Below are 13294 nucleotides of genomic sequence, written 5' to 3'. Positions count from 1 at the left end.
CGTCCAACCCATAGTCAACTCCTTAACTTTTCCAATTTTGACTTGTGTAGTAACATGGGCCTTTTATAAAGCTGCTTTGGAACAATAATTGTGCAAAGTGCTATACAAATAAGCTTGAACTGTATATAGTTTAAATTGGTTAACACAAAGTTGATAAACTATTTTGTGCTCAGTTTTTCCCTTTAAATTTGGTGAAGGTGAACCGTAGTGTGAAAATCTACAATGAACACTTGGAAACAATTATAAAAGTATTTTGTTTAATAAAATATGCAATGTAAAACTTACCTAAAGCATAACCATATAAAAGAAACATACATATTCATCATTAACATTGTTGCAGCTGAGGGAAAAATGGACAGAAATAGAAACCTGCAAATATCATACAAAGTGTTTGAGAAAAAAAAAAAAAAAAAAAAAATCATTGCTCAAAGATTTAAAAAATAAAAATCATCAATATTATTATGTGCCTTAGATTTCTCTTTAATGCCAGAGTACTGAAAAAATAAAAAGCCAAAAGTTTTGCAAAATTATCACATAAAATACATTCTGGGCAAACCACTTAAAGATGCATCACAACATCTTCCCACTGAGCCATCGCAACAAATATCAAATGTCTCTTTGCTTGGGAGTTTCATTTAAAGTGAAAAAAGCCAAGTTCCTGCACAGACTGCTCCCATAAAAAGAGGAAACTTCAAGTCAAATAATCTTTTCTTTATGTTGATGTATGAACAGTGCTATCATTCCAGTTCCAACTTTAAACATTCACCAGACCATAAAGTGAACTATAAAAGAGTCTCATATTTTGCACTTAAATCATTGCGCCTTTTGCACCAAAAAAAACCAAACAAACAAAAAAAAAATCTTAATCCTCTCCTCCTCCATACATGTCCGCCAGTTTCTTGAAGCGTGGGCCCCACTCATTGAGGATTTCATAGTCTTGGTCATTTCCTGAGCTGGAAGAGTTGAGGGAGCTGAGTGAACCTGCATCTGAACCTCCTCCTTCATAGTCAAACACCAGCAAGGAGTCGTAGGGAGGAGCTGTGGGGTCGTTATCTGCAGCCTTCAAGTTCTACAGTTCAAACAACATACATTACATTATTTTAATTAAAAGGAATTACAATTCAATCATTGAGCTTTATCAAAATAACATATCCCTTACATCATCAATGAATGTGCCGATCTCCTCAGGGTTGGCTGGTCGAGGTTTGTATTGAGGTGCAGGCATGAAAGTGGGCGCCACATCATTCCTGAACACTTCAGGTCTGTTGTCCAGGCCTCGGTGTAGCACACTCAAATCAAAGTCCTGTGCAGAAAGTGTGTATTAAATTAAAAAAACAGCAAAAAGCAAACCAACTACATATAACTGACTGAATAAATTAATTCTGCATTATAAAAGCGCTGAGATTAAGTGTATTTCACCAAGCCACACAAATATTTACTGTTCAAATGCACGACTCATACAAAATTTATAGTTGAAGATGAAATTATTAGCCCTCACATGAAAGAATAAACACTTTCATGTACTTCCTGAGTGTTCAAAGGAGCAATTTTCCCAGTATTTCCTATATTTTTATACTTTATTTATTATATTACTATTTCTCTTAGTCTGGCTGGAATAAAAATCAGCTTTAAACACTTTTTAAAGGTCAATATTATTAGCCCCAAACCATTGTTCTCCAAGGCCTGGCTAAATAAACCCAAGTTGCCTAGTTAAGCCTTTAAATTCCATTAAGCGGAATACTAACGTCTTACAAAATAACTAGTAAAATACTACGTATGGTCAACATACTAAAGAAAGAAAACTAGAAATTAAATAAGTTAATTTATTAGTTACAGGAGGACTAATATTTTTAACTTTAAGTGCACATGACTCCAGAAAAACAATCATTAATTCACACATGAATCTCAATAGCTATGTTTCCATCCAAAAATGCTAAAACTTTATGCCCAAAACTGGAATAGAAAAGATGTGAATAAAGCAGCGTTTCCATACAACGAGTCAAAGAGAACAAAATCGTCACTCCTGATTAACTGGTGCCAAATATCAACCGTAAAAATGGAATTTGCAGCGGTAGAAGCTGCATGAATCTTTTCTTCATATAATAAATGACTTGCACCTCAGAAGACAAATTCCAGCACGCAATGATTGCTTGAGACGCAGAGCACAGACGCTCTTGGCAGTTCTGAAGGTCAACACGAATACTGAAATGGTTCAAGCATTTTAGAATGACCTAAACAACATTTCAGATGTTTTAGTGTGCTCAGCCTGATGGTTTGTCCATTCACACGCATTATCACCACATGATCTCTAATAACAAAAATCACATGACTTTAATGCGCATACTGGAATTTATGCAGTAAGTGTTTCCATCGTAGTTAATGCGCATCTTTTCTTATCAAATAAAAAGTTAAATTGAGGTGCTATTTGTTTAATATTAGATTTTATTTATATTTACTGTAAATCCAAAAGTGAAGAATTGATGTTATTTATTAGTTGATTGTTCAAGTTACCTCACAGAAGTGCTCTGTTTGTTAACGGAGTTGTTGTAAAATTAGTAATGTGTGGAATAAACTTTAAATTCCATGAGATTACAGAAATTTCATAACCCATGGGAACCCTGATATTAGATCCATATATCAATGCATTCATTCAAAACAGCATCTCTTGGACGCAGACTTACTTGGACACTAAATTAGAAGGGGCTCATAAGAAAGTCTTTTCGATCTTCAGGTTCATCATCCATTTATTTAACATGGCTTTAACACACTTATATTAAAAAAATAATAATAATAATAAAAAAAAAAAAAAACTGTGCAGCTGATACACTGCATACAACATTGGTCTTCAATATTAAGAGCCAAGTAATAAACAACGAGTCGATTTTAAATTTCAAAATTAAACCAAACCTGATCATCTTCTCCACCGCCTTCCTCATCATAATAGTAGATGTTGTCCCGTACATCATCTTCTGGAAGGAGGGGTTCTTTTTTGGAGTGGCTTTTCCTCCGCAGGAACAGGAGCAGAAGAAGAGCAAGCACTGGGGAAGGAGAGACCACTTTAAAATGAGCAGTGCACACAGAGCACACATTACCTACACACACATTGCATTGACTAGTAAGCCACAAGTTACATTCAACTTTTTTTTTTGATTGAAATGTACAGGAGAAAAGATACAAGAGCAAACAAAGGAAAATTAAAAGGAGGAAGGAAAAAAAAAAAAAAAAAAAAGTTACATACATAGCAGAAGTAAGATTCCTCCCAGGACACCAAGAACTCCAAACAGTGGAATCCCTGCTACTTGTTTATCAGAACATTGGAATGCCTCCCCTTTGCAGTCACACACACTTGCTTGAATGGCACTCTCCTGAGACAGACCCTCCTGATCAGCAACTCTTAGGACTACATTGTATTCACCCTGCTCCAACTGAGATTGAGGCTTGATACTCAGATAATGACCAGTTTCTAAAATTGGCAAATGTAATAGTTAGAGATGTACACTCAAAGTCAGATGAACAATACATATTAAATAAAATAAATAAAACAAAAACAATTACTCACCATTGAAAAACACGGACCAGTTTTTACTGGTATCACCTTGGGGCTCAACCCTGAAGGGACCAGCAAAAGGAGGTCCATCGTTGTCCGTTATAGAGAGAAGCACTGGGCCTGATTCACGATTGCACAATCGTATGGTCCTTTCGTTAATAACAGGAGCGTTGTCATTTACATCCTGCAGCTCAATTACCAGGGTTCCTGTGCCAGTTGCTGGAGAGTCAACTGCAAACAACATTTGTTTAAAGATTAGAAAATAAATAAATAAAAATTTAGACAGGAACTTTAAGAAAAATAAAATACTCTACCATCATTATCCAAAGCCAAAATGAGAGCTTTGTATTTGCCATCTTTGACATAGGAAGATTCTCGATCCATAAGGTTCTTGACTTGAATCTGCCCAGCGTCTGTTATACTGAGCCAGCCAGCAGGATCATTGCCAATTTTATAACTGTAAGGACCCAAAACATTCAGGATAAATGTTGAGCGAGAACTAAGCAGTGTTATTTTTACATTTAATTATCTTAACCTGAATACTGTTAGACTCACAAAGAAACAATAAAACACTGTTTATTTACTTCCTTTGGTCAATTGTATTGATTTAGACTTGTAATTTGTTTATTTTTATGCACAATTCCACAACAGAGTCACCCCAATTAATCTAAAATCAATGAGTTCTTTCCAAACAAAGCTCCAAGCCAATTGGTGAAATTATATTCATATCGCAACATGTATTGCAAAAAATAAAAGATAAACAATATCACAATGTCAGATTTGTAATGTAAACGCAGCTCTACTGGAAAAGACTTGATGTTATCAGGCTGCTACGCAATTAGTAGTGCTTGTAAGGTTGTCTAACATTTAGTGTCACAGGGAAAAGAAGACACAACTGAAGGCACAGATTCTATTAAGATTCAAATCTACACAGAAATTTTCAATATACAAGAAATCACTTACATTATATTCTGCTTTTTTTCAGTGTCTGGATCAGTGGCTGTGTAAGTGAGCAAATTACTACCAACTGGTACATTTTCAGGTTTGGAAATAAACTTCTCCTTTGGATTAAACTCAGGCGGCTCATTCACATCTGCTACATTCACAGTGACTGTGGCAGTTGAAGTAGGCAAAGGACCAACAAACTTATCATCGTTCTCAACAATCACAGACAGAATGTACTGCTTGGTCTTTTCATAGTCCAGGGGCTAAAAGGGGAGAAAAAAATATATAATAATAATAATAATAATAATAATAATAATAATAATAATAATATTTCACCTTTTACATGTATACAATCTCAAACAACTGCCTGGGCAGACACTAGTAACACACAATACCTTTACAGTGGTGATGATGCCCTCTAGACGGCTGGGTCCAGTGCTGACATTGAAAAACCCACCCTTGTCACCACCAATGATCCGATACTTGGTTGACCAGGCTGTTGATTCAGGTTCATCTCCATCAGTAACTGGAAGTTTGGCCACTTCAGCCCCTACTTGATTCTCTGGGACAGATACAGTGTACTAAAACAAGGAAATATACAGTATGAGAGTTAAACAAATATAATTCGCTAATTTTAGTTATAGAATCCTAAAAAAAAAAAAAATAAATACATTACCGAGGATTGCTCAAACAGAGGTGCGTTATCATTGCTGTCAGTAACAGTAATAACTGCTGTGCCAGTGGTTGACAAACCCTCTCCTTTCATGTCAGTAGCTGTAATAACCAAAGTATATCTGAACCATTGCTGAAAGAGGAAGATGAATGAGCTTGTTAGCATAAATTCAACAACTGCTCTGGGAGTCATCAAAAAGCATTCCTCACCTCTCTGTCCAGGCCTTTTTCCAGCACAGAAATCCCCCCACTTACAGGATTAATAGCAAACATGTTTGGTTTTGGGGATGGTGGATCTTGGCTGATAATGGCATAACTGACATCAGCATTCTCAGTGTTTTCTTTATCATCTGCATCAGTGGCTGTGACCGTCATAAACACTTCACCTTTGGCGAGAGAGTAAAGAATATTTAGCAGGCATTTGACCAACTAAGTGAAGAGTTGGAGGGAAAAAAAAAAAAAAGGGGAGGGGAAATTTTTTTTTTTTTAAATTTCACTTCAGCACACAAAACAAATACAGACTTTAGAATTACCCAATTCTACTTTAAATTTGACTTGTCCACTGTACTGGTAGCAACTGACTTCCATTGTATTTTCCCCCACAATTATGGATGTCAACAGCAACTAGTTTCCAACATTCTTTAAAATATCTTTTAACTGAGTTCAACTGAAGAAATTGATGTTTAGAACCACCTAAAGAATAGTACATTTTATGTGAATTATTCCTTTATTATTTACTAAACTGCATGCAAGAATATTGAACAATATTTGGATAAAGGTATTGTTTATTCAAAATAGTCACAATTCACATCCTCCACCTATTCAAAACTGGTTTTACTTTCTTCTTCTGAACACTAAAGATATTTTAATTTTTGAAGAAAGGTGGAAACCTGTAAGTGACTTTCATAATATTTGTTTTTCTTACCATAAAAGAAAATATTTCTTTAGTGTTCAACCAAATAAAGATAGTCAAAGGTTTGGAACCACTTGAGTGCGCATTTTCATTTTTGCGTTAACTCTTTATCCTGCATGTAGAAATTTTGAAAACCAAATTTTTCAGGCACTGATAAATCACTCTGATGTGCACATTAAACAATATAAACATTCCCGAACCAAAAATCAGAGATATGCAATTTACAAGGGCCATCTTACTGTGGTCATAATACAGAAAAAATAACAACAACAACAACTCCTTTTATGAGAATCTTGAAAGTAATTTCAGGACCAAAAAAAAAGGGCCATCCACCTACCCTTTTCCAAAGCTTCAGGAACATTTCCATTGAAAGGGTTTTGAGTAAACATAGGCTTATTATCATTTTGGTCCGTCACGGTTACAGTGATGCTCATTGGCTTTTCTTGGATATCCACGTCCACTCCATTTGCATTAGCTACAAGCTAAAAACATAATAGGGGCATGATAGGAAATATCGGAGAGGTTTATTATTATTTTTATACTCCTATATAACTATAACAACAACAATAATAATCTTATCAGCTTACATTGTATGAAGCTTTTTTTTCTCTGTCAAGTTGCTGAGTCACACTGACCCACCCTGATAGTCTGTCTATCGTGAAAATCCCCCTAGGGTCTTGATCAGCCCCTTCACCAGTGATCCTGTATGCCAACCGAGTTTCAGAAGCATAATCCGACTTTATCTAAATGCAGAGACCAATCAGAAAAACAGTCAAAAACAGACAAATCTTAATTTTCTCAATTTCATTTTAAACGGTTCATTCCTAACGGTCACTGACCTGGACCAGCCTCATTGGGAATGGACCTTTGCTATTCTCAGCTACATTGATTGGAGGAATAATCCAACCTCTCTTTACTCTTTTTCTTTTAGTCAGATCCAGATCATCAGCGGGAGAGTCCACCTAAGACAGTAAAAGGCCAAAGTGACATAACACACCCAGACACACAGTATAATTAACAGTGACAGTGCATTGATTCAATAGGTTTAATCATTCTGATATCCAAATAGTAGGCATGTAGCCTAGGTTGTATGCGATTTCTGGACGCAGCCACACACTCAGTTTGTCGTAGTAGCATGTGGCCCCCACACTGAGCCCGATTGAGGAGCACTCGCAGCTACAGCTGTCACTCAAAAGTATTGGTACTAAAAATTAATAAAAAATGCAGAATCGTATCAGTTTGAGAGCCAAGTCATGACGATACTTTTAGTATCTGTTTATCATGCAACACTACTGGGACTTACATTAGTGATCCTATTTGCAACAAGTCCATTTTGTTGCAGTTGGTCTGATTTTTCACTCAAAAGATTTGTTAGGATGAGAACAAGAAAACAATACTGTTTGAGGCTTACGCTATGCCATTTCCATGTACTTTACTCTAGGGCTGCAACAACAAATCGATTAAATAGATTAAAATCAATTACTAAAAGTGTTGACAACGAATTTCACAATCGATTCATCGCGACGCAGAGACGTTTGACTATTAAAAATAACTTTAGTTGAGCGTAAAGCAGCGTTAACAGTCTGCCTCTGTTGCGCATTGATACCAGGAGAGTTTGGCGCCTCAGACAGGACGTAGCAACAACAACAACAAAAAAAAGTGCGGAGGTAACATTTGAGAAAAGATACATTGCGAAGGCTGAAAAATCTGTGTGACCCTAGTCATCCAAGGTGTGGAAGCATTTCTCACTAAGTAAACAAAAGCAGCATGATGTGAAAATTCAAACTGAGCTCTGGTGCGTTGGCTGGCACAGAGCCAGAGAGAGAGGTGTCATATCACAATTATGCAGTGTTTTTAACCACCTAATGCTTATGTTTTAGACATGTAAATACACACAAATACTAGTACAACAAAACATTTAGAAAAACACACAAGAAACTCTATGGAAGTCTAACAATCTATTCAAAGACAATTTGCAGGTGTGTATTCATATCAGATACACAAAATGAAAGTAACAAAAGTTTAAACTATTCTCCCAGCTGGCCAGCTTGTTTGCATGTATGTATTTTGGGAGTAACTTATGAATTTACGTGCTGAATCATGCGTTTTCTGCTTTTATGAATGAGGCATACGCACAGCAAGTAAATATGGTGACGCCCATCTCACGTTATAGATCAAGATCATTTATACATCTTTCAAAACAACAAAAAACACTCACTTACACGTTTTTGTGAATTGGAATATCAGGTAGTTGATGACATGATGAGAGAGCGTGTGAATATTTTGTATTAAAACGGAGAAGCATTGGGAATATATCTGCAGTGTATCACTTGACAAACATGAGTCGCCACAGAAAAATTAAGGGTGAGCATTCTGAAATCCTGATCGAAAACTGAACAAAAAACTCACTCCCAGGGCCAGATAGAATCTTTTAAACTCACCAGTGAAAGGGTTAATAACAGTAGTAAAGCAGCGATGGTCGAGTTATTTTGCATTGCAAGATAAGACACGTTTTTATTCACTCATCTTTTTTAGGTCATCAATTTTTCCATCAGTTGTCACGTGCAAAAAGCTTTTAATTAGTAATTTCATCTAGTTTCCAGTCCAAACATCTAAAAATCATAAATCAAGACTAGACAAGAAAAATGGCATGAGAAAATTAAGTGATGCTTAAAACGTCTGTTTGAGATTATATCTCATTAAGAATACCCCATTGACAAATTATTTTTTGCTTGTTTTAAGCAAACACTTTATTTTGAGGTAGGATTTTATGCTGTTTCATGCATTTAGTATGCATCTTGATTCGAACGTTTTGTTTTTTTTAGATATTTGTATTGAAAAACGGACAGCACTACGAAGTTAGTTTCTTATTTTATTATTATTATCTTCATCATCATCATAACCACTCAGAGATGTTCAAGGACAACATGTTTGTGCACTAAAGGTTTTAGTTCTGTTTTTGAATAAGCTGGAAATTAATGACTTTTTTTTTTAATCCAATTTACCGGAAAAAATAAATAAATAAAAAAAATAAAAATAATCAATCAACAGATTAATAGATTATTAAAACAATTGTTAGTTGCAGCCCTACTTTACTCTTATTATTCAGCCATGCCCTAGGTTTCCATTATTTGGTAAATTCATAAATATTCACTTCAAATAAACAGCCATTAAAAAAAAAATTAAATCCTAAAAAGTTAAATAAATAAAAATCAACTCCCAAAAAACTTGAATAATGACTGAGTAACAATAAAATGTGAAGCTAACAGTAAGTCATAAGGATTTCTGGAAAAAAAAATTAATCATGCTGCACTAAAGACTTAATTACATTTAAAACCTTTTAAAAATTACAACTAAGAGAAGTTATCTTCAATTGTAACAATATTTTAAACATTGTATAGTTGATTGCATTATCAAATAATTCTATCTAAATAAATGCTTTAAAAACTAAATATAGTTGTACCGTTCCAAACTTTTGATACCAAATACGCACAAATGAAAATACATAGTTGTACATTTTACAATGAAATGGACTACAGAAGAATTAGAACAGTGTTGAAGTTTAGATAAAGTTCAAATTATAACCTAAGGATTCCCCCATCCTTTTTTATATGATGACACACACACAGACACGCACAGACACGCACGCACGCGCACACACACGCACAGCAATAGAAGACATTTAAATATAAACATGGTATTTATTTTTTTTTAATTTAGCTACCTACCATTTTAAAACAAATATCACATTTATATACCTTTTAGAAATATTAAATAAGGTTAAAAACTCAAACTGAAATGTCCAGTAGGGGTCAGGCTTGTACTTCACTGCATTGCACAAGATATTCTTAAAGAAACCTCAAGTACCTGTGCAGGGACGCGCTCGACTCTGACAGATGCTGTGTGCTTCATGCCACTGGAGTCCCAGGCATGCACAGAAAACACCTTGTGGCCCTCATGAAGCGTCACTTGTCTCTTCAGCGTAACAGTTCCATCAGTGTTTATCCCAAACCGCTTGTCAACAGACTGAAAAAGTGTTCTTGTTCTTCCATCACAGTTATTGAAAGTCACTGTGGGGGGAGGGGGGGGAAATCTATTAAAAACATGTTCATTGCTCTGCTTAGGAAGGCAATTTAACGGTTTAAATGATGACTTGAGAACACAACTTGAGAAGTGTTAATTTATTGTTAGTTTAGCGATTGCAGTGGTATAGACTTCACAATTATATTTAATTCTCATCTGTTACTAAACTTTTATTCTATCAAACCTACATCACACTAATAGATGCTCATTAAAATCTGCGAGTTAACTGTTCTAACAAAACTAAACTACAGTGGCAGAATACATTTAACAAACACTACAGAGGTTTGCAATGGCTTTAGTGCTGATATCCATTAGAGGGTCTAAACGGATGTGGTGAAACCAATCAGCTCCTAGGAAAAGGCCACTAATAATGGGACACTGAAAGGATGCTTCCTCCAAGACGTTCCAATACAAATCAATTGTAACATGAAACTAAAGCGATGAAAGAAAAGGAAAATATATTTATATAAAAGCTTTTAAACCACAGCCAAAAAAAACTTAACTATTACTCTGTAGTAGAAAGAAAAAAAAAGTTGTTAAAGGCTAAACCAGTACAATTACATTTTCCAGATCATAAGATATTTACAATCACTACATAAGCAATGTTTATGAATCATGTTATAGCATGACAGCATACAATCGAAACTATAATTGTATAAAAGCTTTGACTGGGATCAGTGTTTCATGGAAAGTACTGGAGTAAGGGGAAAACAACTTGCAGAACAAAAAAAACAAGAAATGTTTACACTCAAATCACTGTGGGCAATATTAACAGGGCACTAAAAAATAAAATTAAACAAAAATGAAAGTGATTATCTTGACTCGTATGCGGACCCTTATCTCCTGATCCCACACCCACAGAAACTCACAGGGTGAGATCATCTGAATCAGACAAATTTCACAACACCTATAAAGGCTTACTGAAGCATGATTTATCAGATATATTCCTTTAACACCTGATCTCACATACTGACAAATAAAAACATCAACTTTCACAAAACTTGAATAATGATCGAGTACCAAGAAAATGTGATGCTAACAGCAAGTCATATTTTAATGATTTCTGGAAAAAAAAAAAGTCCTACTGCACTAAAGACTGGCTTAATGATTTAACTATTATATTTAAAACGTTTTAAAATTATTAAGTTACCTTATATTTAACTATATTTTAAACATTGTATAGTTTACTGCATCATCAAATAATTCTCACAATAACTACACAAGCTTACTGAAGCATGATTTGTCATATATTCCTTTAACACCTGATCTCACATACTGACATGAAAACATTTGTAGTTTACAAAAAAAATGGTGGGATTCACCCCGTATTAATAATAATAATAATAATATTAATAATAATAATAATAATAACAATAATATTATAATAAGGAAAAACTTCACTCACAAAAAAAAAAAAAAACATACTATGTGCACCTTTACACAAAACTCAGAGATACTTAAAACATATTTGTAAATAAGTGGGCTAGCTTGGCCTTTTCAAGCCTAAAATATAAGTTTAATAAACTGTAATGGAAGATGTCTTTTTTGATTTAGGTAAGGTTGGTTTTATATCCGCACATTCATTTAATGACAAGTTGTGACATGCTCCTTTAATTATTTATTATGATACTTTGAATATTCGGTATGAAATCAAACATAAATATGACTTCAAGGCAACATTAGCACTATTCATTTGACTGTGAACAATGTTTACTTTGATAGTCATTAGCTGCTAATATTATTTGACTATTTAGTATTGGCAAATAATTATATTCCGAAACTGTATTAGGGAACACGTCCTAAGCTGTGAATATAAAACCAACTCAATTTTGACAACATGGGCTACATCCGAGATTGCATACTTACACGGTAACATTAAACAGTAACGTATGTGGCAAAAGTAGTAAATCTAAATTAAACCCGTAGGCAGAAAGCATCAGAATGACAACACAACCAACAAACTATAATCCATACAGTTTAGAAGGTAACTTACTTTTAGTGACTGGAGTAAATTAAAGTACGTACTTGGCATGCAGTTTTAAACACAGTCATGGCCTTTGGCGGAAACTGGAGCCAAAAAAACTAACGCAAATATTAGCATTCTCGAAAATCGATATCAGAACACCTCCTGTCCTCTAATAAGATTTAAGGTAATTTAACACATTTGTTTCAGCATTTTACTGAAATTACCGAAAACAGCCTACCTTTTCCTAGTCTTTTCCCACTGTGAAGGTGATCTTGGTGCACTTTAAAAACAAATTCCTCCAACTCAAACCCAGGTATACATGTCGACAAATGCGTATATCCACTCGAAAAGACCTATAACAAATAAAAGCGGTTTAAAACAAACCCAAGCCTTCATTGTCCTCGACGAGTCTCGGTCATGAGCTCGACGCCCGAGAGAGGAAAAAAAAAAGTCTTACCTGAAAAAGAAAAACGATAACTCCAAACCGCACAGTCGTTACACAAGCCATTCGACTCGCTAAAAGTCAAATCCTTTAGTGTTGTAATCCCTCGAGTGTGTTAAATAAATCGCAGCTCTTCCTTCCAACGTACTCTCAGCCGCGAACTTGAGGAAATGGTCTTCAGCAGGTAGAGAGAGTCTTAGGAACTGACGAAACCAGGTGACCTCGCCCATCCGGTAATTACCATTTCCAAATATGGTTATGCTCGCGTGTTTAGACACTCCTATAAAACACAGGTGAAAAAGTTTTTGACTTTAAAAATCCCCTAATAAGTGAACTACATGTAAAAATTGGAAACTTTGTCAGTTCTGTACAAGTCGAGACCGATTTGCTCATCTATCTGAAATAAAGACTGTAAAACTTCATTCATAGCTAGCTACCTTTAAGAGTGAAAAATCCCCTCCCGCCCTCTGTCTGCAACTGATATTGAAATGAGAAAGAGATTACACATCGGCTGGTGAGTTAAAACTAGTTTTCCAAAATCATTTACTTATTATTGATCAAAATACAATATAACAATACATTAAACATAGAGGGAAAAACACATGATAAAAGTGAAAAAAACACAGAGAAACATATTAGCATTCAAGACATAAACAATGAAATAGCCTACCTTGTGTTTTGTCATCTACTTTACTGTACATCACACTAATGCATTTTGTTTGCAAT

At 34.8% G+C, this 13294-nt stretch overlaps 1 protein-coding gene across 1 annotated transcript; it reads right to left on the bottom strand.

Moving 5' to 3' along the window:
* Nucleotides 1-240: 240 nt before the first annotated feature.
* cdh1 (cadherin 1, type 1, E-cadherin (epithelial)) lies at nucleotides 241-12750 on the bottom strand. Its single transcript, XM_056462139.1, has 16 exons — nucleotides 12584-12750; nucleotides 12365-12479; nucleotides 9945-10147; nucleotides 6917-7039; nucleotides 6665-6820; nucleotides 6415-6559; nucleotides 5375-5550; nucleotides 5169-5297; nucleotides 4888-5073; nucleotides 4511-4755; nucleotides 3862-4004; nucleotides 3560-3778; nucleotides 3239-3463; nucleotides 2908-3038; nucleotides 1160-1303; nucleotides 241-1069 (listed from the first exon to the last, which is right to left on the bottom strand). Exons 1-16 carry the CDS (start codon nucleotides 12632-12634, stop codon nucleotides 863-865), a joined length of 2598 nt encoding a protein of 865 aa, XP_056318114.1. The 5' UTR covers nucleotides 12635-12750; the 3' UTR covers nucleotides 241-862.
* Between the last annotated feature and the right edge of the window lie 544 nt (nucleotides 12751-13294).

Source organism: Danio aesculapii, chromosome 7, assembly GCF_903798145.1.
Source record: "Danio aesculapii chromosome 7, fDanAes4.1, whole genome shotgun sequence".
In the NCBI taxonomy this organism is placed as follows: Eukaryota; Metazoa; Chordata; class Actinopteri; order Cypriniformes; family Danionidae; genus Danio; species Danio aesculapii.
Note: the sequence above shows the minus strand (reverse complement) of the source record. Positions and strands in the feature narration are given on the sequence as shown.

Coding starts and splice junctions, on each gene's coding strand:
- cdh1 (XM_056462139.1), bottom strand. CDS start 12,634: ATGGCTTGTGTAACGACTGTGCGGTTTGGAGTTATCGTTTTTCTTTTT. Junction 3,039..3,238: donor AGGAATCTTACTTCTGCTAT/GTATGTAACTTT, acceptor CTCCTTCCCCAG/TGCTTGCTCTTCTTCTGCTC. Junction 1,070..1,159: donor TCGGCACATTCATTGATGAT/GTAAGGGATATG, acceptor TTTGAACTGTAG/AACTTGAAGGCTGCAGATAA.